A 25,054-nucleotide genomic window follows, 5' to 3' on the forward strand; every position below is an offset into this window, starting at 1 on the left:
TTGATATTTCTTCTGGTCAGAAACGAAGCCGCTTGCTTTTAATAATCAAAGAATTGTTCAATCACGAGTCATTTAAATCGCTGTTATTATTTACGTTGTGCGCATAATGCCCAATTGTTTAGATCTATTAAAAGACGCTTGAAGGAAGCTTCCAGTACAGTGATCTCAATGGAACATTAATTAATAATAAAACAACATGGAGAGTGTATTTAGATTTCGGACTTCTCTGTTTTCCTGAAGTGGATAACACTGGACGTGTTTACACTTAAAACGGAGCTTACACAATGGCAATATGAAAAAGAGAAACCGAAATAATTTAACAGCTGTCTTTCTTAACTAATGAATAAAAAATCCATCAAGTGTGATCTAATTACTTTATTAATGTTATCAGTTGACAACAAAATCGTTCTATAAATTGGTAACTATATACGCATCTGGAAGTTTATCTCTGAAAGACTGATTTTTTTTTATTTGGCTGATATTTTAAGTATTGGAAAACTTAGCGAAGTCTTCTTAATGAAAAAATATTTGCGATTGATTATGCTTTTTTATTTTCTAATTTTAATTCCATAAAAATATCACTTTCAAATAGAAAACATTCATTAATTAGAACAAGTGCTACGTATTCATCTTCGATGCTTGAATTTTAACAGATCAAATACATGGAATCAGTGTTCAGTCATGTTAATAGTTATATTCTTTATTTGAATAAATATTTATATTTGATCATGGTAGTAAAGATATTCCAATATGATAAGTAAGGATATTTTAATTAGGTTTTTTAAAAGATTATCTTAAAAGTAACTATCCTATTTCATAGAAATTTTGTTACAGACTATAAAGTAACCGAAATACGAAAATCTGAACAAGAAATCTTGGAAAACGAAACTTAAATAGTATTTCTTTGGATAGCTTTTAAGTTGATGTTTTACTTTCAGTATTGAAAGTAAAATTATTATTAAATCTTATTACAATAAGATAAAATCTTATTACAACTTGTAAATCTTATTATAATAGAAAATAAAATTATTATTAAATCTTATTATAATAGAAAATAAAATTATTATTAAATCTTATTATAATAGAAAATAAAATTATTATTAAATCTTATTACAAAAAGATGTTTTACTTTCGTTTTAGAACTGAGTTATTGAAATGGTTTCAGTCACGAATTGGTGACTATTAAAATTGTAGACAAGGAATGCTTAAAATAATGTTTTGCTCTCTAGTACCTGCACACACCCGCTTGAAATAACTCAAAGATGAGCAATTTTCGGTAATAAGGAATGAACTCAGTGATTTGATGCGATTTCTATATAAATGTAGCAAACTAGGTAGTCTTTTTAGTACAAGTTGCAAGACTTTGATGCAAATACGAAGCAAACATCTAATGTTTCAATTCTTGAAATGGAGGAGATATTACAATAGCCTCTTGTAATGTGAAATATCGAAACCTCTGTGTTTTGGGGACGATAAAATTACTTATTCTTGAAAACTCTGTGGGCAAAAAAACTCAACAAAGAATCGAATTTCTATTGAAAATATTTTATGTCAAGCGGAATTAGTTCACGAGGTAAACATTTTCTCGTGACAAGGTTTATTTTTTGTTTGCTTCCAGTAATTAACTACCTTACTTCATCTTTGTCAAAGGATTAGTCTCAGAAATCGTCTTTTGAAGAGATGGATATATCTTTTTTTATTTGAAGTTTGCTTGTATATTATTTGAGGGATTGCGTGCTTGTTACATTCTTAAAAATTATATAACCCATGCATAATGGATATTTTTGTCGTAATGCAGTTAACATAGAGCATATTTTAATACTTTTTACTGAACTTACATAATGTATGCGCGTTTGTTGTATATAAGTCTGAAATATTTCACTGAATTGAAATGTATTATAAAAGTGTATTTCACTGAATTGAAATGTATTATAAAAGAATAAAAAGAAAAAAATATATTACATTTTATCATCAAATAAACAGCATCAATGGTTGTTGCTCTTTAGATATTCCTTCTTATCACCATATCAATAAGAATTTATTTTCCGAGTGAAATTCATAAATAATTCTTAATTAGTTTGCAATAATGGCATATTAAATTTCCAAACTGTTATTTTTAAAAAAAGTTCATTATTTTAAGCACAATATTTGCATCAGTATAATTTTGCATTCTGAATTATACCTACAAATAAATTAATTGCGCTATTATTTTAAAACTGTTTTAATGCTTAAAGTATGAAATTGTTTAGAATTTTAGCTCTGAATTTTTAAAAGATTTTACGCTATTTTTAGAGTGCCATCTATTTAGTAAAACATTATTGCGGAAATACATTATAAGTATTATTTATATGTTATAAAACATTATAGGGGGATACAGAATATATAACACCAGGTTTATAAAAGTTACAAACCCATGAAAATCTTTTTGAATATTTCGAATGGAAGTACACAAAAGAAATGAAAGTTTTAATATATTCTGATAAATACACATGAAATCTAAATGCAATAGTTTCTCAATTATTTGGCCTTGTTAAAAATTAATTCTTCATAAAAATGAAAATTAATTAATTTTTCCAAAATGTTCTAAGTGAATTATGCACACCATGCGTCTTCCTGCATATGGTGAACATATAACACAAATAAAAGCATTCAAAGCGCTCATATTTTTACTTTTTTACATTAATGTAACTATTTACAATAATATAAATTAATTTTTTATAGGCCTACATTTTACATTAATATTATGTTAGTTTTAAAAATGTACGCATTCATGCCATTCAGTATACAGGATTTAATGCTTGCTGCAATTAAATAAGATATAAAATTTATTTAATATTCTCTATTTTCTTTCTTGGTCTTTTTTTTTTTTCATTTTTTTCATTCTGTATAGCGCAATTAATATCGAAGATTTATAAAATATATGACTTTATTAAGAAGTCAGATAATGTGAAAAAAGATTCTAGGAATGTTTTTAATAATATGGGTATACAGGAAGTGAGTATTGTAACATTCCCCGTTTCCCAGTACTTCTAAGACATTTACAGTCAGCTGTGTCGTCGCTGTTACTTACTAAACTCCTCGAGATAGCCAGATGGTGGATCTTTTCACCTGGGTGGTCTCGCATCTGTTCATTAGCGACTACAGTGAAAGACCACATGTGGGAATTCCACGTCCAAGAGATATTGAGAGTACTTTCAAAGAGAAAGGGGTGTCCAAACATCTGGATGCTAAATGTTTCTCATTGTGAACGGACTATGATAACTCCGTGTTCCAGAATAGTTAGTTATGAAAGGTGCATCACTAAAAGGACTTTCCCACGACCCACTGGCACCGTTGAGGAAGCATATTGCTGAATTCCGATTAGCCGAAAGAGAGCTCAAATGACCAATGTAAATTAAGAGGCGGAGATTGTCGCCGAAATAAAGTGCGGAGATTTTTTTTAGAGAGAGGAGAAGAAACGAATTCCAGGAGACTGTTGGACTACGCCCACGAATTCGAAGTCCGAGAACTACCCCTGGAGTGGTCGTGTTGACAACAACCTGTTAGTTCCCTGTGGTGTTGTTTCTCCGTATTGATGGAGAACTCAGTTTCAAGATAAACCTTCGACTGTTGTGTCTCCTACTACAGGTGTAAATAACTATTTATTTAACCAAGATTAGAACAAGTTGTTCTTTTGTATATATAGGGCTGTAAAATAAAGAATTGTCTGGAAATTCTGCTTCGTTATTTGATCAGTCTAGATCAAGACATTACAGTATTTATAGAGCTCTGGCATGTCCGACAATTTGCAATTCGGTATGCCTTTCCACCAATCTATGTAATTATGGATAAGTTGCGATTATAGTTAGTGAATACAGTAAAGCTGACCTCATTGTCGAACGTATTTAAAAAGCTTTATTTATATTTATGGACTGAAAGGATAAAGAGATTAGCTAACAATTAATGATCTGGTCTAATCTTCTCAGATTCACCAGTGTTCGTTGTGGCATTGTGTGCGTTTTCACCTGTGGAAAAATCTTTAGCCATCCAATGATGAGGATTCAGGAGTGAGCTGAACTCACTTTCACATAATCCAGCCTTCTCTGAAGGATATTTTCACTGCTAGCTGTTTCTGCTTTTGATAGTGATTGCAACTCATTAGCTTCCATACTCACTAAGAAACTGCGCTTTCACAGAGCAATAATCTTATGCAATCAAAGTTATTACATTCATTTTTAGTAGTGAACTTTACTTCGCATGAAAATTTTACAGTTTAGCGTTTTTTAAAGCAAACTACACTGAGGCAAAATGGAAACTTTCCTAGAAAAAAAATGGGCTATATATTAAAAAAAAAATTCTATATACAAATCATACTTTTAACGATTTGAAGTTAAATTGGAAACAACGGAAGAAATGTAAAATTGTACTTTTAACTGAAAGAATCTCGAAAGAAAATTTTGATTCAAAAGATGGATTTGATATGCATTTATGTAAGAAAATTCGTCAAATTGACCATTTTCTACTATAACATATATTTTTATCTGTTTTGCTGGTATTTCAATCAAAATTTTGGTAAATTAAAATTTTGGCAAAGTTGAATTCATTTTTGAAATATCATAATAATTTTTTGAAACACCTGGTGCTCAAAATTAAATAGTTTATATAATATGTGCGTGTGTGCTATCTACCAATAAGTATCAATAAGTCTTTGGACACCCATGCAAATGAGAATGTTTGTGGTCCTGATCTACATTACGCCTTCTATACTTAAATATCTTGTAGGAAACAGCATTGGCATTAGTCTCATGCAAGATGCTATGAAATTCAGAGCTGTCTGACTTCGAGAAAGGCATAGTTGCCGGATATCATAAAAATGGCTGTTCCTTAAGTCACATATATAGTGAGTAAAACATTCCAAAATAGACAGTGTTTTTTGTGATTAAGAAGTGGAAGGTGAGTGGGGATTGTTGGAATGTGCTTCGACCTGCAGACCCACGAAACTAAGAGATAATGATCGGTGAGTGCTATCCAAAAATTTTTTTTTAAATCCCACCAAACCGATAGCTTACATGTTCCAGATGGGACCGCTGTTTACCATCCGCAAAAAATACCATCTGCTAGAAATACCAACCGCAAAGAAGCATATTTGCTTGGTTTTCATGGTCGTGCTGCCGCACATAAGACGGATTACAAAATACAATGACGCTGCTCGGTCGAGGTGGTACAAGGTACTTCAAAATTTGAACGTTTATGAGTGGAAAAAATTCTCTGGAGTGATGAATCAAAATTCAATCTCTACCAGTCGGATGTCAGAGTCTGGGTTTAGTGTACGATGGAGAACGACTTTTGACAGAATACAATGTGCCTACAGTAAAGTTTGATGAAAGTGGAATTATACTCTGAGGATGTTTCTCGTGACATGGATTGGGACTCTTGATACCAATTCATGGTAAACTCAATGCCGACTCTTACTTCACTATTCTAGACAACAATGTGCTTCCTACGCTGTGACAATTGTACGAGTTGGATCATTGCTATTTCCAAATGACAACGCCACTTGTCATGATGCGAGGTCTACCATGGATTGGTGTTTTGGAAATGGGGTGAACTGACTGGATTGGTCAACTCAGAGTCCAGACTTAATTCTTATAGAAAACCTCTGAGACGAATTGAATTTCCGAATTAAGAGATGCAGCAAAATCGATGAAAGATTTTAAATGTCTTCTCCGAATCCAGTGGAAGAAAATATCACTGTCCATCACCCAAAAACTGGTGGAAAGCATTTCCCGTAGTGTTAAGGGTGTAATTGTCTCAGATGGAGGCTTTGCCAACTATTGAATATTAACAAATTGTGTTTATCTCTTTTATCACAAGTATCCAATTATTTATTGGTAGGCAGTATATATATATATATATATATATATATATATATATATATATATATATATATATATATATATATATATATATATATATATATATATAACGATATTTTTAAACTTAATTTTTTTTCATAATTTTGATCTCAGTTTAACCCACATTAACTTAATTCTAAAATGTTCTCTTATTTCCTGATCCAATTCCCTTTTTTTTTTAAATTTAATTAACACGGGTTACACGGGCTCTGTAAAAATTCTTAAATCAGCGGTTCTCACGCTCCAAGTGACGGGATAAAAATCTGTCAAGCGAAACAAATTCTTTTAAAAGATATCTAATTCCCTCATCTAAATCGACACGTGTAAAGAAATCCCTATTGGAATTTCAGAGTATAAAATAACTGGGGGAAATTTTCAGTCTTCCCTTTAGCTCGCATCGTGCTGTAGATTGACGCACCTCGTCGCTTCTTTGTTGTACATAAATTATGCCTCTCGGGATAGAATAAAAGTGAAATTTAAAAATTCAAAATGTCTCTCTTGGGCCTCGAAACTGCTCAAAATATGTATATATAATTATGTAATGAAAGTATAGTTTTTACGGATATAATAAAACTGCTCTCATTGTCTAATAATATACTTTTACTTTATTAAATAGCCATTTCAACTTTGCATTCACATTATTGTTAAACATTAAAATTGCTCTTTCCGGAATGTCTATTGAGATGAACCTTCTTTCGTTTCTCACAGTGCATTCATTTACTACGAACTTATTTCTTTTTTAACATTATCTTTGAGAAACAAAAACAGAAGGAAAAGCAACTAAAGAACTTAGAAATGCTTCTGCTGAGGAATCTCAACTGCAATGAGATCAGATCGGCCTACTTGCACGAATGACAAATTATTATCTACAATAGTCGTGTTCTTCAGAGGCAGTGATGAAACATATTTATTTTGACTAATTTTTGTGTTCCCATTTAAAAATTCTGAATTTTATATGCTATTTTTATAACCTAAAAATTAATATTACTACTTAATATTTAATGCCATCTTACAGATAAAATAAAATGGGCCTTAGTTGAAACTTTCATGAGAAATGATCTAATATTTTACGGAAGGAATCCAATTAATGATACAGGAAGTATAACTTCATATTTCATTATATTATAATGCATTAATTCTAGTTTTATAGCAGAGAAGCTTTGTAAGTAATTTCAGTTTTTTTCACTCTAAATTGTGATATAATCCGATTCAATTGAATTCTTTTTGTGTAGTGATGGCAATTTATTTTATTAAATTTGATTCTCATTTTTAGGTCTTAACGCTCAAATGAAACGCATTCGAAAATGGTTACAAGAAGTCGAAGGCAAATTAAGGAAGTTGAAACTCAACGATGATTGCACAACTGAGGAAATGACGGATGTTTTAAGTCGAGAAAAGGTTGGAGTATATTTTTAAAATTATTTCTGAATAGTTCCAGGGCGATTGTAATGTTTTGAATAGATTCTTTGAATGATAATCATACTTCTTGCATTTCTTAGCATTTGTTTTAAAACTTTGTAAAATTCAGTTCATCATATAATTGCGATTTCTTATGGAGATATTCCGCTTCTAAGATTGATCTGAAATGAAATACATCTAATATATCTGTATGTTTATAAAGTAATCGATAAAAAAAACAAGAAACATTTTCTGAAATTTTTATTCGTAGATTAAGCATCGCAATTTTGTAATTATCTTTCTAGAAAACAGGTTTTAAATGTGTACGTTTATAAAGCAATTATTGTTTATCCTTATATATCTATTATATAAAAAATTTTATGCAAGCATTGCTCGAAATATGTAATGAAAATTTTTATTACGTCGTTGTAAGTATTTATATTGTATTTGGAGATGGTCTGGTGGTAAAAAAAGAAAAGTAAAGATTTCATTAACTTCAAATTAAAAGCAAACAGTATTATTTGTTAATTCTACTCTTAGACATATCGTTTGTGGCAGAACAAATAAATAACATCTCGGACTTTTTCGAGTAACGGCAATTTTTCGTCTACCGGCTAGCGATAATGAGTTCTTAAGAAATACACGTGTTAAATCTGCATAGTTTTTTAAAAATAGTAATGAGGCATATAGCGATATCGGAGGAAGGTTAATGGTTTTAAGAAAATTTTTTCTTAATTTGTTTATTTTTTTTTAAATTTCATGTTTGAATTTTTGATTTTGCCGAAAAAGTTAAAATTATGATGCGATTTCTTCCGAATTTTAACTAATATTAAAATATTTATATTTTATTTGGAATTAAATTTTCTTGTACTTGGCATTTTTAAAGCAGTTTGTTTCTATTTACTTTTGTTATCTGGTGGGAGGGAATCTCTCAGGATAGTCCACTAACCTGAGGACATGTATGATTCCAGGACAACATCGGGGGTGGCGAGCGAAAGAGAGCACGGGTGAAGCCCCTATTTTTTTTTTATAATTAAATTGAATGTTTGTTCATTCCACTAAGTTTCAGAGCCATTAACTTACATTAAAAAATACCCAGCCTTTTTAAAGCAATTTCAAAATATGCTCTTTCAGTATTTTCTGATGAATGTGGAACTCTGCATCTATTTGAAGCCCTTACATTTCACTTCATTTTAAACAGTTGATGTTGTTGAACTGCCGTGACTTTCAGAGCTTTGAAAAAATTCATTTCACGTATTCAGAGGTATTGTTGAAGGAATTAACAGATCCGCCTCTAAATGGTAGCAAAATGGAGATCTAATTCTTCGTCTTATGATTTTAGCCAAATCATTGACTACATAGAGAGAGAGAGAGAGAGAGGCTACTCTTTCACAAAAGACTGCTGAAAGTCAAGGTTGCGACCATTCTTTCTCTGGTATATTTTCTGCTATGATAATGATGCGTTTCAGTTTCATACAATGCTTTACTGGAGGCATTAATTTTGATGTCATTACGCATAGAAATATGCGATGCATCATGTTGTACTATAACCCAGGAAGTTAGCCTTAAAAGATTGCATGAGCTACTCCGCCCATCAGATTGCAAGTCTTATCAAAATTCTAGGAACCTTTTGCTTCAGTCGCATCAATTTGTCAATGTTGCTGCTACTTCGCGATGTTGGTTATCTTGGTCACATCGTTTAACAATGGAGCGTTCACTTATCGCTTCCCTTTCATTTTAATATAAATGATGTTTTGCTTGACTGAACATTTTGGAAATTTTTTAAAAATCTTTTACCAATAACTTTGTCTAGTATGAGTTACAACTAGAAACATTATTTTTTAATTCTTTTGAATTCAAGTCGGTTGAAAACTATAAAATTCTTATGAATTGTTAGCTAATAATATTGGATTTCAGATCACGCAGTCTTTTTTTTCCATACAAACGAATGTTAATTTTTGTTACGTGGTTAAGTTATAGTTTCGTTGCAGCGTGATGATTACAACTGCTGTAGATTTCTATAAATCCTTGATATGTGAATAAAATATCCTAGAAATGAATCATGTTTTTATGAAAGACTATATTTTTCAAACATTATTTGTATAAGATAATATTTTCGTCTATATTTGTACGAACACCAATAAAATGTGACTCTTTAATGAATAAAAATTAATAGAATCTTATGGTAAGCATAAAATATCCTAAAAACCAGAAACAGATTATAAGAAAATAAAATACGCCCCAACAGTGTGCATATAGAGAGTAAAATAAATATATAGTAAAAAAAGTTAAGGAAAATAATGCCACTTCTTGATGTTTATGCTGTGTATTAAAGTAATATAGTAGAGAAACTAAAGTAGAAATAGTAATACATATAATATAAAAATATAAAAGTAGAAACTAAATTCATTTGAAGTGTAAATATAATTTAATGATAAAGTGCAAAACAGTGTAAGATAAATTATAAACTTACCAGTATAGGAAAAAGATTACTTTGCTAAAAATAAAAGATGACTTTCAGGTTGATAGATGTCTTTGAGCGAATATATTTGCCATTGCCATTGCCATTGCCACGGTCACCGAAACGAATGTATTTAAAATCTCGAAGCGTTTTGCTCATTCTAATCATATTATATATATATATATTTTTTTTGTTTCTCTCGGCTTTTTATTCAGCACGCATTTTTACATTTCTTCTTCACTATTCCTGAAATATGAGCTAAACAACTTTTTACGGAATATCTAAGGAGAAAATATTATCATCGTCAAATGATTTGAACTTATATGTGTTTTTCACTCTGTCTGTGAGCATAAAAATGATTTGAACTACTAAGATTAAATTTGATATATAGTCTTTAAGCCAAATTTGTAGATTTCCGTCAAATTTTGACCGAAATCGATTCACGAAAGTTATGACTGTCTGTCCGTCTGAATTCAAGTAAACATGACGATTACAAAAATTAAAAACCTGGATGGATAAAATTTTCATCACAGTTGTGGTATCGAAAATGTAGCACATATCAGATGTTGAATTAAATCTATCAAAAGATTGATTTTCTGTCGTTCTTCATTTGCATGGAAGTAAACGTGTTCATTCAAAAACACAGTGACTTTGATAAATGAGAGAGTTAAATAAATTAGATTTGGCATAACATCTTGTTATTAAAATTGTAACTTTCTGTGTTTTGGCTCCAACTGGCCGGAAAAAAATCTTCAAAAACAATACTTTGTTTTCTTCTGTTTCAAAAAAGCACAAAAATGCTCACACGCATTATGAAGAACTTTGCATTCTCAACCTCCACAATTTTTAAATTAAAACAGGGAAATAATATTTTTATTTGGGAGTATGATAGGAAGCATCATGGAGACACCTGGTTTTCCTGCCTTTAAAACGACGTGTTTATGATTGACAGCTATGATACGAATCTGATTCTAGTTATTAGAATGGCAATAAAGATGGGGCGGGAGCTACATGAAAATTTGCATTCTTTTCCTGCTAACACAATTTTGGTAGATAACAAATGAATTGCTTGACAATATAAACTGTTTTTCTTTGTAAATGAAAAGTTCTCTTTCAATCTGGTCATTTCCAGTTCTACTTGCATGCACCTGCCAACGCTTACTTGATTTCACTTCATTATTTGTTCAGCTCCAGCTTGACTTTTTTCACTACATTGTCTGTTTTCCACAATAAATAAAAGGGCTGAAAAAAATCGCAGCATCCATTGGCCTTAGTCACGAATTTGTGACCAACATTCTATGACGGTTTGGATTATTGGAGTTCATTCGTCACCTTTTTCTCCGAGAAAATAATAGACAGAAAGACGGCTTTTTATTTCACGGTTTGACAAAATTGCGTCGGATACACTCAGTTTAGTGACAACACATTATTTTTTTTAATCTTGCAAACCAAGAATTTACCAGCAGAAGAGCGAAGAAATTCTCCAGATATATTTAATCAAACCTAGGATCAGTGTCCCTTTTGCACTTTGAGGAAAATTTAACAAAAAGAACATTTCTTACTGAAAATAAAAAAAAACTTGTGTGAAACTCTTGGAGGAAATGGAACTTTACTGAATGCTGATGTGATATTTCTAAGGAAGGAAATGAGACACGTTGAAAAAATTATTTTGAACTGCGTATTAGCTTCGATTTTTTTTCATTTATTATTTAAAGTATATAGGTACAAAACAATTAATACTTCAATAAAGTATTACGAGTTTTGTCATAAGGATGGAAATTATGAAAATGATGTTTTTTGAAAAGTTGACATTTTTTTTTTTTTTAAAGAATGATAATTTCTATGGGCCATCATTTGAAAAATGTTCCATTGAAGTAAATTAATTTCCAATTTCTGAAAAATTTATTGAATTTACTGAGAAATATATTAATTTTCTGAGTATTCCTTCAAACATATTACTTTTAAAGTTAAATTTTTTAAAAAAATTAACGTATATTTATTTTTTACCAAAATGTAAAGAATGAAACTTTAAAACGATTACATAAAGCCAGTGGATATTTTTGAGATAGAAATACAAATAATGTTCACATGAATCAATGTATATTTTATTTTGAATGCTTACATAATGATATCAAATAGTCTACCAAATCTTATATGGCCAATTCGTTTAAAAGATCAAAGTTTTACAAAATTATTCTTTAAATAATAATTTTTCATTTGCAGTAATATTTCTAATTATAATATCTATTATGTGATTCAAATTAGTTAAATTTCAAATGAAAAAATTAAAAGAACTTCTATTATACGCATTATTTAGAATTATTTTTTAAAAACGTATTTTACTACAGTGTTACTTTCTATACATTTTTAGTATAACTTATTAATTTTAAAAATAGTAAGAATATGCTTAATATTTTAGTTTTCACCATTTATTGAATTGTTAAGTTTAATTATGTAATTTTTTTCTTGCTATAGATTCATAGCATTTTTAAAATGAATTATTGAAATATCTGCTGATACCACCTCAAACATCTCTTTATCAACTGTATGTTTAACTGTATGCAGCGAAACTGACCAGAATATCTTTGTACGTCATTATTGGAAAACTCTCATTTGGCAGAGAACAGTTATCGACTCGTGCTGCATAATTTTTACAAAGCATGTTATGTCTCTTTGAGAGGCCGGCTTTCACCAACGTTTTGGTCTTTTAACGAAAACATATTAAATGACGTCAAAGGCGTGTCAAGTTACCATAGCAACCAACGACCGCCATATGTTTAAAAAAAGAAAGAGATAATATAAATATGGAGAACAATGGGTTGTTGGGTTGTATTCATAAAGTATGTTTCCCCTCACGTTCTCTAATTGATAGAGCAGGTGTTTCGGCATGGACTAAAAGGGGTGGATGTGTTCATGCGAATAACTAGGCAAATATTTTTCGAAGTACTTCTCATCATTACTTCCTTGAATCTCAGATGTTTTCTAATTCAATTTTTTTCTTGTATTTCTGCATTTGATTTTCATAAAACTTACTGACAGTCCAGTTTAATGATTGACACAAACCGGAAGGAATAAAAGATGCTTGCAAACCTGTTGCACATACATATTTATGGTTCTAAAAAGCTTTGTTGATTAAGCGGAAAATTCAAGCAATATATTCTCCGTCATATAATCATGGGAATTATGATCTAAAATTCTTTCAATACTGATGTTCAAGAGATTGCATCAGATTTAAAAATCGTTATGATTTTATCTCGCACTTTCATTGTTTTTAATTATGCATATTACGAATCATTTGTATTTTCATTGTCTTTCATGTACGAGTTAACCAGAAATGATTGCTTGTATATTTTAAAACGCAACCATTATTTATTCCCCGCATCTTTCTGAAAAGGTGAATTTAAATTAACAAGTGTTAATGGAACTGTTTTGTTTCCCATAAATCATTTAACTGTTTTCTCTATTTCTAATTGAATGATATTGTCGAATTTTGGAACTGTTTATAATTTTGATTGAGCTAAAAAAATAATAAGATAATAAACTCGTCAAGATTTTTATTTTGAATTTTAGTGCCTTTGAATGATTTTATTTTAATTTACAAGTTTAAAATGCGACAATTCTATGTGCGTAAGATTCCCAGACTAAAGAGTTAAATAATTTTAATTTATCAGCCTAATATAATTATTTGACAGCTTGAGAAGATCTTTCATGTTAAAAAAAATTCTGCAATTTCTATTTTATTTCACATAATAATAAATTTCATTGTATTTTGTGATTAAACATATGGTTGTAGATTTGATATTATTGTTTTTATTTCCCTCACAAATTTCATTCAATAAATGTAACTTGAAAAATATGGGGCTATCTTCAGGGAAATTCATTTACTTAGCATTTAGAATGAGAATAAAAAAATACAGGGTGTTTATAAAGTCTCGGACCCATTTTGATGTTTAATAACTCATAAAATAATAAAGATAGATTTAAATTAATAACATAAATGGTTAAATAGACTCAAAAAGTTTCATGACCCTTGTCAATGAACTTCCACGTGTGCCCCCTTCGTCGCACGGAGAATATCAAGTCGATAGTCAATTTCACGCCAGGTAGCGACAAGCATGTCGGCATCCACAGAGCCATTTGCGCACTTTATGGCGATTAACAATGCCAGAAACATGAAAGGATGCTTCATCGGAGAACATTATGCTCTTCAGAAAATCAGCAGCATCTTCTATCCTCCTTAGCATATATGTTGCAAAGGCCATCCTCCTAGGCCTATCGTTCGGTTCCAAAACTTGAACAATTTGAACTTTGTATGCATGCAGTCTTAATTTTTTCTTAATAACCTTGTACACCGTCGAAATTGGCATATCCAATTCTGTTGCCGCTGATCTCACAGATATTCTAGGATTGTGTAAAAATGTCTCTTTGACAAGCTCAACATCAAAATCACTTGTGCAAGGACGTCTCGAACGTTTCTTATCTTCGATACTTCCAATTTCTAGAAAATTCTTTTTCCACCGCAAGATGCTGTTTTGGGATGGAGGATCTTTTTCGTAAATTCTTCTGAAATGTCTCTGTGCTTGCACTATCGATTTCATTTCTATGAACCACCATAAAATCTGTGCTTTCTCTTGTGGTGTATGCATTCTCCTTAATATCCGCTCGAATAAAACATCACATACAAAAGTACTACATAGAACAAACACATCAAAAGTAAACATAATATTGCAATAGTTGCCAAAAACAAAAGAGAGAAAAATGCAATTAATAAGCAGACAATATTTAGAAAAGTACAGATATTTAGACTGGAAAATGAAATTATCTGAAATTAACCACATGTGCAGACGATATTTACAAAAGTAAAAATATTCAAACCTGAAAAGGAAAATATATGAGTTATTCCATCAATAAATGCCATAAGTTTGTTTATATCTTTATTATTTTACGAGTTATTAAACATCAAAATGGGTCCGGGACTTTATAAACACCCTGTATAAAAAAAAACAATATTTATAATCCATGAAAGTTTCAACTATTATTTTGTTTTCTTCCATTAATTGATATTTCTAATTTTTCTCTATTTGTAAAGACATTTAAAATAGGCTCGCATTTCTGAAAAATTTGTTAATAATAATGGAATTATTTTTTATAAAACTTATAAACTCAAAAAAAAAAGTCAAACTAATAATTTTTTTGCCCACTGTTTTTTTAAAGTTATTTAAGTTATAGTAGTAAGTTGAAAAAAAAGTTGATAAAAAATCCACTTGGTAACTTCAAAACTGTCAGTTTATGCGCGCACATTGAAAAAACTTATATCTTAAAAATATTTGGAGCGAAACATTCATTCCATAAATGCATCACCAGAAGATTATCTTACTGGGGATATTTGATAAATGATGCGAATAAAATGAATTTCAGAATACTTTTAACGTTCCAAATCACAATTCTTCTTTTTTGGCAATATTTTAAGAATTAATTTCAAATGACGAGGAAATAATACTTAAAAAAATTATTTTAACTTTCTGGCGTGTGTTTCGTCAAAACATGTCATATGTAGATTGAAAATGACTTTTCAAGCTTAATATTTTCTGAGGATGTTTTGAATAACAATATCAAAGGAGTACAGGAAAATGTTACACATTTTAGAGAAAAGGAAAAAATAGATTTCCGAAACTTCTGGAGAAAACTTTTTTCCCCCCTTCTTTCGTAATTTGTCACATCTAATAAATGAATTAGCATACATCTTCGATACTTACATTTTGTATTATTAATTTAACATTTTTGTCAGTCGACAGAATTTTATTAATAGGGCTCTGAATAACTGGCAGTTGATACACTATTGAATAGAAGTAATATTTCAATAAGATAATTCGGATTGTATGTTATCGTAAAATTTGAAAATTTTGTTATGAGTTCATATTTTCATTCATAATAAATAAAGGAGAATCATTTCAATGAACAAAGAATTTGCAATAGAATTAGGTACAGCTGCGAAATACGTAGAGGCGACATGAGATATACCGAATTCTTGGCATCTTCATTGTAATAAAATCTTGAAAGATCTAGAATGCTTCTGATCTATTGTGGCCTTGGAAGTTTCAAAGAAATGCACAAGACCCTTAACAGTGTGGCCGAATGTATTGTAAAGCTTACCATTACTTTCTGTGGCCGAAATGAAGTATCGAAGGATAAACGATAACTCCGATTAAAATAACGGGGGTCCCACTGTGTTTTGGTACAACATTTCATGGTACAGCTGCTATTGTTAACTTGTGCTGAGCTTCTAAATGGACATATTTTTCACGTAGAAGTTTTTCATGAACAGACGTGAGCTGTGTCTTTTAAGTGGTCCCCAATATGAAGACCAAGGATTACAAGGATATTATTTACAACAATACAATGCTGGTCTGCACTCATTATTTTAAGATATAGGGTTCATTTATTTTCCCTTTTAACTCATGAAAAGAGTGATTTTGAACTTGCATAATTAAATTATTCTAGTCTGAAAGTATATGTTTTAAGAAGTTTGAGCACATTATATTAAAACAACCGATATATGCAATAAATTATTGACATTTGTCAAACTATTGATAAAAATATATTTTTCAAAACGGTGCGGATGTAGAATGGCAAAGGATGTTTTAAAAAAATGAGATATGTTGTTGTTACTTATGTCACTTTACAAGCCCGCTGACAGATCTGTCCGCGACTTAAGCCGAGTGAGCCTCTCTTGTTTTTTCAGTAGCGCCACCTTAGTTCAAGAGTACGACTTAGCTACTTCATGTATCACATTCGCTTGCACAACCCCTTTGTACAGGGAGGCACATTCACACACCTAACAGATAGAACACAGAAGAAGAACAGCCATGCCCGAACTGGGACTCGAACCCAGGAAGCCCAGATCATGGGGAAGACGCGCTACCCCCATGCCAGGACGCCGGCAAAAAATTAGATATAGGAAGATTTAGCAATAAAAGTAAGATATAGGAATATAGTAAGCATTTAGTACAGGCTACCTGTACTAAATGCTTTCTCTTAAGTGGATAAGTGATTGTTTCATTAATCTTGGATGGCTCTTGGCTAGGAGGTTCGTTCAATGTTGTATAATTAAAGGCTTCAGTTGCATTTTTGTGTTTTTATTAAATGAATAATCATTTATATTTTCTGTTTTCTTCTAAAGCATTAATGAAGGATTTCGTACAAATATACTTTTTTTTCAGTATTTAAAGTACTATAAGTACAATAAAAGTACCAAATAAATTGGAATATAAATAATAATAAATTGATGTGTATGAAACTTCTTTCTATTTTAGAAGCACTATATTATTCAAATGTCAATCCGCGTTTTGTTAATGTTTAAATCCGTCAATGTTTATTAAACTATAGTAAGGCTTATAATTTTGTATCTATTATCTTTACAAGAGGATGTTGATGCTTTTTTGTCAAGAAAATGTAAATTAAATATTTGAATCTGAAGTTTCTGTTTAATTTGACTTCTAAAAAAATTAATTACTTGAAAAATTTTCAGTTAAGTAATTATTGATATTTTCTCACTCAGTGACACAGAAAGTCCATGCGATGTTACTAATTTTTAAAGCAGAGAAGCAGGTATACAGTGGCAGTCAAAAGTATTCGTACACCGAATTTTGAAGTGGTCATCGCTTCATAATATTTTATTTATTTTACTACGCCATTAAACACAGATACCAGGCCTTGTATCCTTTATTTTTGAGCAATTTCATCAAAAAAAAGTTTCTTGTAAAACAATTACAGAAAAAAAAATATAAAAAATAGAAATTAATGATCAAAACGTTTATGTCAAAAGTATTCGTACACTTAAGAAATGTCCCTAAAATTATATAATTTATCACATTTTAATACTTAGAAGGATACCCCTTTGCCTTAATTATTGCTTTCATTCGACTTGGCATTGAATCTACTAACTTCTTTGTGATATCTAGTGTAATTGATACCCATTCTTCCAATATGGCGGTTTTCAGCTGATTTTTATTTTTTACTTGTCGATTTTTGATTTTGTCGTCTAAAATACACCACAAATGTTCAATAGGATTCAAGTCTGGTGATCGTGGAGGTGTGTTGAGTCTTTCGGGAGTGTTATATAATACCCAGAGATTAGTATTATGAGCTGTATGCTTAGGATCATTGTCTTGTTGAAATATGTTGTTAGTTTGAAAACCCATTTGTGAAGCGCTAGAATTCAAATTACTTTTTTAGAATGTCAATGTACTTTTTGTGATCCATAATACCATCAGTGATGTGCAATTTACCTACTCCATGTGCGCTCATACATCCCCAAACTAGAATGTTACCACCGCCATGCTTTACTGTCGCACTCAAATTTTTTGGTTGTAGCTCTGCATTCATTTTACGACATACTATTTGTCTGCCATCGGATCCAAACACGTTAAACTTGCTTTCATCCGAGAATATAACCCTGTTCCAGAAATCAGGATTTTTATTAACATGTTGTTTGGCAAAAAACATACGTTTCTTTCTATTAACTTCCGACACAAAAAACTTTTTTCGAGATACTCGACCATGGAATCCTGATTCGTTAAAAGTGCGGCTTGTAGTACTTACCGAGATCGAAATTCCCTCTTTCAGAAGTTCTGCTTTAACTGCCGATGCACTCAATTTTGGATTTTTCTTAATCAATCTTACGAGTAAACGTCTGTGCTTACTGCTGAGTATTTTTGGGCGTCCACTTCGTGGAATATTTTCAACAGTATTGCGTTGGCAATGTCGATCTATAACACTCTGCATTGTAGATCGTGGTCTTCCAATAGCAAGTGATATCTTTCTTAAAGAGTTACAGTTATTATGTAGTTTCATTATCAGTTTCCTTTCAGCAAGAGAAGTTTCTTTTCCCTTCCGAGCCATCTCAACTTAAAGTTGTATGATTAACAACAATAACGCGAGTTTTAAAGCTAGTGAACATAAGAATGAAACAAATAACGCGGTAAAAGTAAGAATAACATAACATATCGCCAAATATATTCCCACAAACGATATTTGGCGCACAGATTGTCTAAATTTTATGATTTTACAACTTGAAATGTGGATGTACGAATACTTTTGAAGCACGAGGTTTAGTGGCGAGATTCAAATTCTCATTCTATCGAGAAGCATTTTATGACCAAATTTAAAAATTTTCTCTTAAAAATTCAAATAATTCATGCAACAACTTGAAAGACATTAAGATTTTTTGAAAATTTCTATTAATTTTTACTCAATTTCAATTTTTATTCACTTTTGAAGTTAGTAATTTAAGTGTACGAATACTTTTGACTGCCACTGTAAATTGCCCTAAGAATAGATCTTCTAGATATGGAAATTTGGACTGCCATTCATTGGACATTTTATACAACATTCCAAAGAAGAGATGCTTAATCAATTTGAATATTTCACCCCAAGTCCGTGCTAAGAATTTATACAATACATTATTTTTAAAGCAGTAAAATATTTTCAGGCCAAGCGGTTCATTTAATATATTACATTCAATTTTGTTTTTAATATATAATTCTGATATTTTATTCCTGTGATTGCGTGATTTTCTTTTATTGATTATTCATTTTTATTTGCGTATCATTTGCTTTGAAAGCTAACTAAAATAGAATAGCCGTACTCTTTATCTTTTCTTAACAAAAGAGGATGGAAAATCTTTCGAACTTATATTTGGTCATTGATGGGACTTTTTAAGAGTTCAAAGAAATTTAGACCGTCGAAAAAAAGTGGTTAAATGTTATTTATCTTCATTATTGGGAGCAAGATTAGCATTAAAATGAGTAATTCAAGAAAATCTTTCTTTTCCTAATATCGTGAGAAGGCAAATATTTTAAATATGATAACACCAATCAGCGATTGATTTTATGACATTTTCTATTTTTTTTTGCAATAACAAACTTTCGCATAATTTTTTGATATTCTTTATTAATTTTTTTTCTTTAATAACCTTTAATAAATGTGTTTCACCTTCTTTCAAAGAAGGTATATTAATAAAATTCTGTCAGTTAAAAACTTTAATAATTATTTTAATTTATTTTCTCTATTTTTATATTGTGATAAATGGAAAATATTACACAACATTTCCTTTCTAAAATTATCTAACGAACAATGTTTGTACCTTGAAAAAAAAGAGGAAGTTCTGCGATATTTCAAGAAGGAATGCAAAAATGTACGATATTGATAGAAATAGCAGAATATCTTTGTTCTTGAGGGCAATAATCCTTTTCGGGGTCAGATAATTTCGCTGCCTTCAAAATTATTTTGTCTTCAATTCTTTGAAGTTTAAAGGTCAAGTATTGAATAGAATTCAGAAGTAATTAATTGGGGAGACTTTGGCAGTTCTTTGAATAGACGTCACATTTCTTTTCTATAAACTTGTTATTATATTGAATATAAGTTTTTGAAAGAAAAGGAACTACATAAAAAGGATTAAGGTCGCAATTATTATTTTTAGTATTGAAGAAATTTAAAGAGCAGTAGTCGATGAAGTATATTTAGTTCTTTTTAATGAAAAATACAGTATAAACGGGAATGACTCTTTTTTCATTCATAATAGTCACCTAAAGAGACATATGTAAAATTTATTATTTCATAAAAGATATTTTATACATTTCTTACTTATTTTAAAACATTTTTTAATTACTTTTGAGAACTATATCAAACTGCTGAAATTGTAGCAAATTATAGGATTTCTTCAGCCAATTTGTAATAAATAATCTAATGATGCGACACAGACTTGAAATTAAATAATGCATTTAATTGTAGAGTAATATTTTTAGTTTAGAACGTCTCTTAATATATTTCTTTTATGACTTTTACAATTTGTCTGTTTCATAGACTCTTGCAAATTCATGAATCAAAATCATTTCATGAATTTAAGTATAAAAGTTAGGAAAACATTGGTTTAAGAGGAAATAAAGTTGAAACAAGCAAGTTGTATTGATTAATGTTTCGAAGTTGCATGTGAGTTAAGTAATTAATTTTTCATAATATTTATGGGACATTAGTCTAGCTAGAATGTCGGACTAAAGTTAGAATTCTAAAGGAAATGGAAGCAGCAATTGAAATAGATTATAAATTTCAAAATATTCTGTATTAAAAAACAAATACCAAAAATATTGTAGTTTACTTTTTCTAGTAAATCTATCTATATTTTAAATAATGGATTCAGAAATAATGCCGAAGAAATATTTTCCGCAGCACTGTTTTATCAATATAAATAATTATCAAGTATATGGATGTAATAAAATAATTTTTGTATTTTTCTTATTTATTTGTAATAAGAACCTAAATACGTCGTAATCATAAAGTTTTTATGAAACTGTAGTTTACCTTTTATTCATTTTAGCAAGTTATTAGGAATTCTTTGCTTATAGAACTTGTAAAGAATTGATTAACAGATCATCAAAATTAATTAATTACGAAGAATTATAGTATATAAAGAATAAATAAATATATATATATATTTAAATTCAAGAGTGACATTCCGATTTTCGGTACATAAAACAAATGTGTGTTAATCCCAATGCTGTATTTTTCTGTATTTGCGTATTAGTAGTTTTACTTACGTGTTAAAAAATGAAAAATGATGACAGAAATGGATTCGTTTTAGGATGGGTATTATATCTATATATAAGACAGAAATGGATTCTGTCTTACTCAAACTTCATATTTAATTTTAATAATTTTGTTATGATGGTATGTTCCAATTTTCTTTAATAAGCGAGTCAAGGTCATGGGGAGAACATCGTTTGACGGGAGTGTCGCCCTGCGAGTCTAGAAGAACCTGTCCTCTTAAATCATGACTCGAATATTAATTATATACTTTCATTCATAAAATCTATCTACTCATCTTTTATGAGCTCAATAGCCCTGCCATGACAATTTATCACGAAGAAGTTTTGCCTTTCGTCATTTGTCCGCAAGCGGCATCCGAAATAGGAAATCCAGGTCAGTGACATCGTAAGTGCTACTAAATGCCTCTGATGAGAATATTTTTGTTGTTCGAATGATACATTTTAAATTCTTACGATTAGGTGTTAGAAAACTCCCCACCTTTTATCCCAAGATTTGAAGCAAAATATTAGTGTGTTTTTATCACCTTTATTTCATTTAAAATTTGTTAGCGATAAAGCTTAGCTAATATCAACATCGGAGTCTGCTGGTATTTACTTCGAAATTCAACCAATGCATTCAAAATTTATGTTTATGCAATGAAATAAATTTTACGCGCTTGTTTTTTAATTTATCCATCATATTTGTCCAGAAGCTACTCGAGAATACTGCAAAGAACAAAAATATGTAGCACTAACGAGCAGTAAATGTTGTAACTTCTAAAAAAATTATTTTAACATATTGAAGTTTCTTTCTTGTTTATATTTTATATTTATGTGTAATTGAATTGGCAGTTTCATTTTACTAAACGTAATAATTCTGAAATTTCCTTCCTTGTTAAATTTTTTTTAATGGAAATGCTATCTCCTTATATAATATAACCACTGATGGTATACTTTTAAATAGCTATGAGAATATTTTAGCAACTACATTTAAATTATTCCATTCGTCCTTCATAAGTTCCATTGCTTTAAGGATATGTAATAATATTTATCTTTTAATTGCAATAGTTTCATTTGTAATTTAAGGATTTGTTTTAACGTTAGTGGATACTTCTTAAATTTTGAACAGTACTCCAAGACGGAGAATATCATATTGTCAGTAATCCATTTGTCTTATTTTCATATAATACCAAAAAGAATCCGATTAATAATCTATAGGAAATCTGATAAACATTTGGGCTATAAACATTTGAATTATTAAATGAAATCAACTATCGAATTCGTGATCCATGCACACCTGTGACAGATATATATTAATTCACAGAATTTTTTCATATTGTTCATAAGAAGTAAACAAGTTTATTCCTTTAGAATTTGCTAACTTTCTATTATAATGGATATCTACTTAAATGTTGTTAGCAGTTACATTATAAGAATGCAGTATCATCATTGTTAAATGATAATGCAGACCCTTCTTTTTTTTACATTTTTTTTTTTTTTTGTAATCTATTGATAAATGTTTCAAAATTATTCTGCAAATTTGTATGAATTTGATATTTGCATTAAAAATTTTTTCTGGAAACACGTAAATTCGAAGTAACAGCGATTCCCATTTTATTGTCTTGTAAAAGATAGATTGTTTCCTACTTACAATGTCAACTATTTATCACATTAATGTTATTGAATTATTTGTTTTTAATACATATTTTTCAATTTCAGATGAAACGTTTCCTAGTTAGTTAAATATACCTTTATTAAGATTATAAGAATGGAGCATAAAATCAAACTATGAATTATTAGTGAGATGCAACAATAAAGATCATATAAAACATTCTCAAGAAGTGGTCAGTTTTTGATTTTTAGAGATTTATCGGTTCATGATTTTAAAAATAATTTTAATGATGATTTAAGATTACTTTAAATTATTGTTATGATCTGATTTTGTTAATAGCCTTTTCATAATTTCGTTCCATTAACTGCATATTTAGAATATATATATATATATATTTCTAAACATAACATAAAAGAATTTAAGAAGTAATATTTCTAATCTAAAATTCAGAAGATTTTATTTATTTCTGTTTCTAAATCTTTACTAAGAAAAATAAAGTTCACGTGGAGTTTTGGAACAAACTCTTACCTTTGGTTGTTGGAAAATTTCTTTTCATCCATAAAAGAATAGATGGAAAGTACGCCTCATAGAATAATTAAAAAATATTCATTACCAATTATTATCTAAAATGAGGCTCTCCGGACGGTTTTCAAACGGAAATCACTGTAACCACTATGATTCATTTCAAAAGATGTGCCTCACATAGTGAAAAAGATCTTCTTCATTATTTTAAATCAGGAGCCTTTTATAGATAAATATTACTTTTACATTTTATAAACATCTCATAATGTTTTTCGAATAATTGCTGAGAGATGTATAGTATAATGATCTCGTTGAAGATAGAATCGGTGACTAATTTTAGAAGTGTATATTATAATCAATTTATTTTTCCCGACATGGTATCTAGTTGCTTGGTCTAAGCAAACAGCAATGAACGTTTACTGAGAAATGGGGAAATTTCTCTCAGCTCATATTTTCTTATCATTGTCCAAGTTTCATAAATCTATTATAGTTAGTAATAATTTCCTACTTAAGCGTAACTTTTGCATTTTTCGTATTCGATATAACTTAATCTAATTAATGGAAAGGTATCTGATGTTTATGCGCTATAAATATTTATTTATATAATAGATGTAAAAGGCCCTTTCTACTAGTATGTTTTTTTTTTAGCTTATGAACTTTTTATTTAACTCATAAACACTTACATCTTGTTCCTATCGATGACAAGGACAATGTTCTTAACAATTTTCCTGTAGTGTGTTTTAATAATGGCAGTAAACTGAACTGCCGTGTTGGACTTGCTTTTGTTGTGTTTCAAGACGCAGCCGAAATGAAACACTTTGTTTAGAATTCCTGATGAGTGTAGTGTGTTCCAAGCAGAATTGCTGTGCCGCAGTAACTCACTGAAATGGGTCATGAACCACTGTACCCTGTCATCCAGGCTTCTTATTTGTACTGATTCTCTTTCACCCTTATTTTTGCTTAGTAATATTTCTTCCTGCAGCAAAATTGTAGTGAATTTTCAAATCACTCTTTACGAGCTTAAAGCAAGAGGAATTAGTGTCTGTTTTTCTCATGTCTGAGGTCATTCTGGCATTTTAGGGAATGAAAGAGCCGATTGGTTTGCAAAGCAAGCTACAAAGCTAAACATCATTGATCCTGTGAGCATCCCCAAATCTCACATTCGTAATGAGAATCACAAAAAGACCATTCTCTTATGGAATGAGCTGTGCCAGAATTCGTCAACTGCCTCTTTAACTAAATTATTTTCCCCCACAATTTCTCAAAGGTTAAATAACAAGCATTTCTTCAGTGATTTTCACTTAACAAAATTTCTTACTGGCCACGGTCATTTCAATTACTATCTCAAGAAATATGGATTATCGGACACTGATCTGTGCTCTTGCTGCGTGGGTGGAGTTCAAAATGTCGAACACTTGCTTTTTGACTGCTCCAAACTTACTGAAGGAAGAAGGGATTTTGTTGTGGATCTCGATGCCTGTGATATTAAGTTTCCACCTCCGCTTCATGTTTTGGTCGACCACAAAATGGCTTTTTTCTCATTCTATAAATTTATTGCCTTTGCTGCTCCAATTTTTAATTAGTC

General features: G+C 30.1%; 1 protein-coding gene across 1 annotated transcript in view; it reads left to right on the forward strand.

The window, feature by feature from the left end:
* The window catches only part of LOC129971230 (uncharacterized), a 398,163-nt gene that overhangs the window by 201,349 nt on the left and 171,760 nt on the right, over nucleotides 1–25,054 (forward strand). Inside the window, exon 8 of the mRNA XM_056084816.1 lies at nucleotides 7,168–7,292. Coding sequence (XP_055940791.1) covers nucleotides 7,168–7,292 — 125 coding nt within the window. The remainder of the gene's footprint in view (nucleotides 1–7,167; nucleotides 7,293–25,054) is intronic.

The sequence above is a fragment of the Argiope bruennichi genome, chromosome 6, assembly GCF_947563725.1.
Source record: "Argiope bruennichi chromosome 6, qqArgBrue1.1, whole genome shotgun sequence".
NCBI classification, from domain to species: Eukaryota; Metazoa; Arthropoda; class Arachnida; order Araneae; family Araneidae; genus Argiope; species Argiope bruennichi.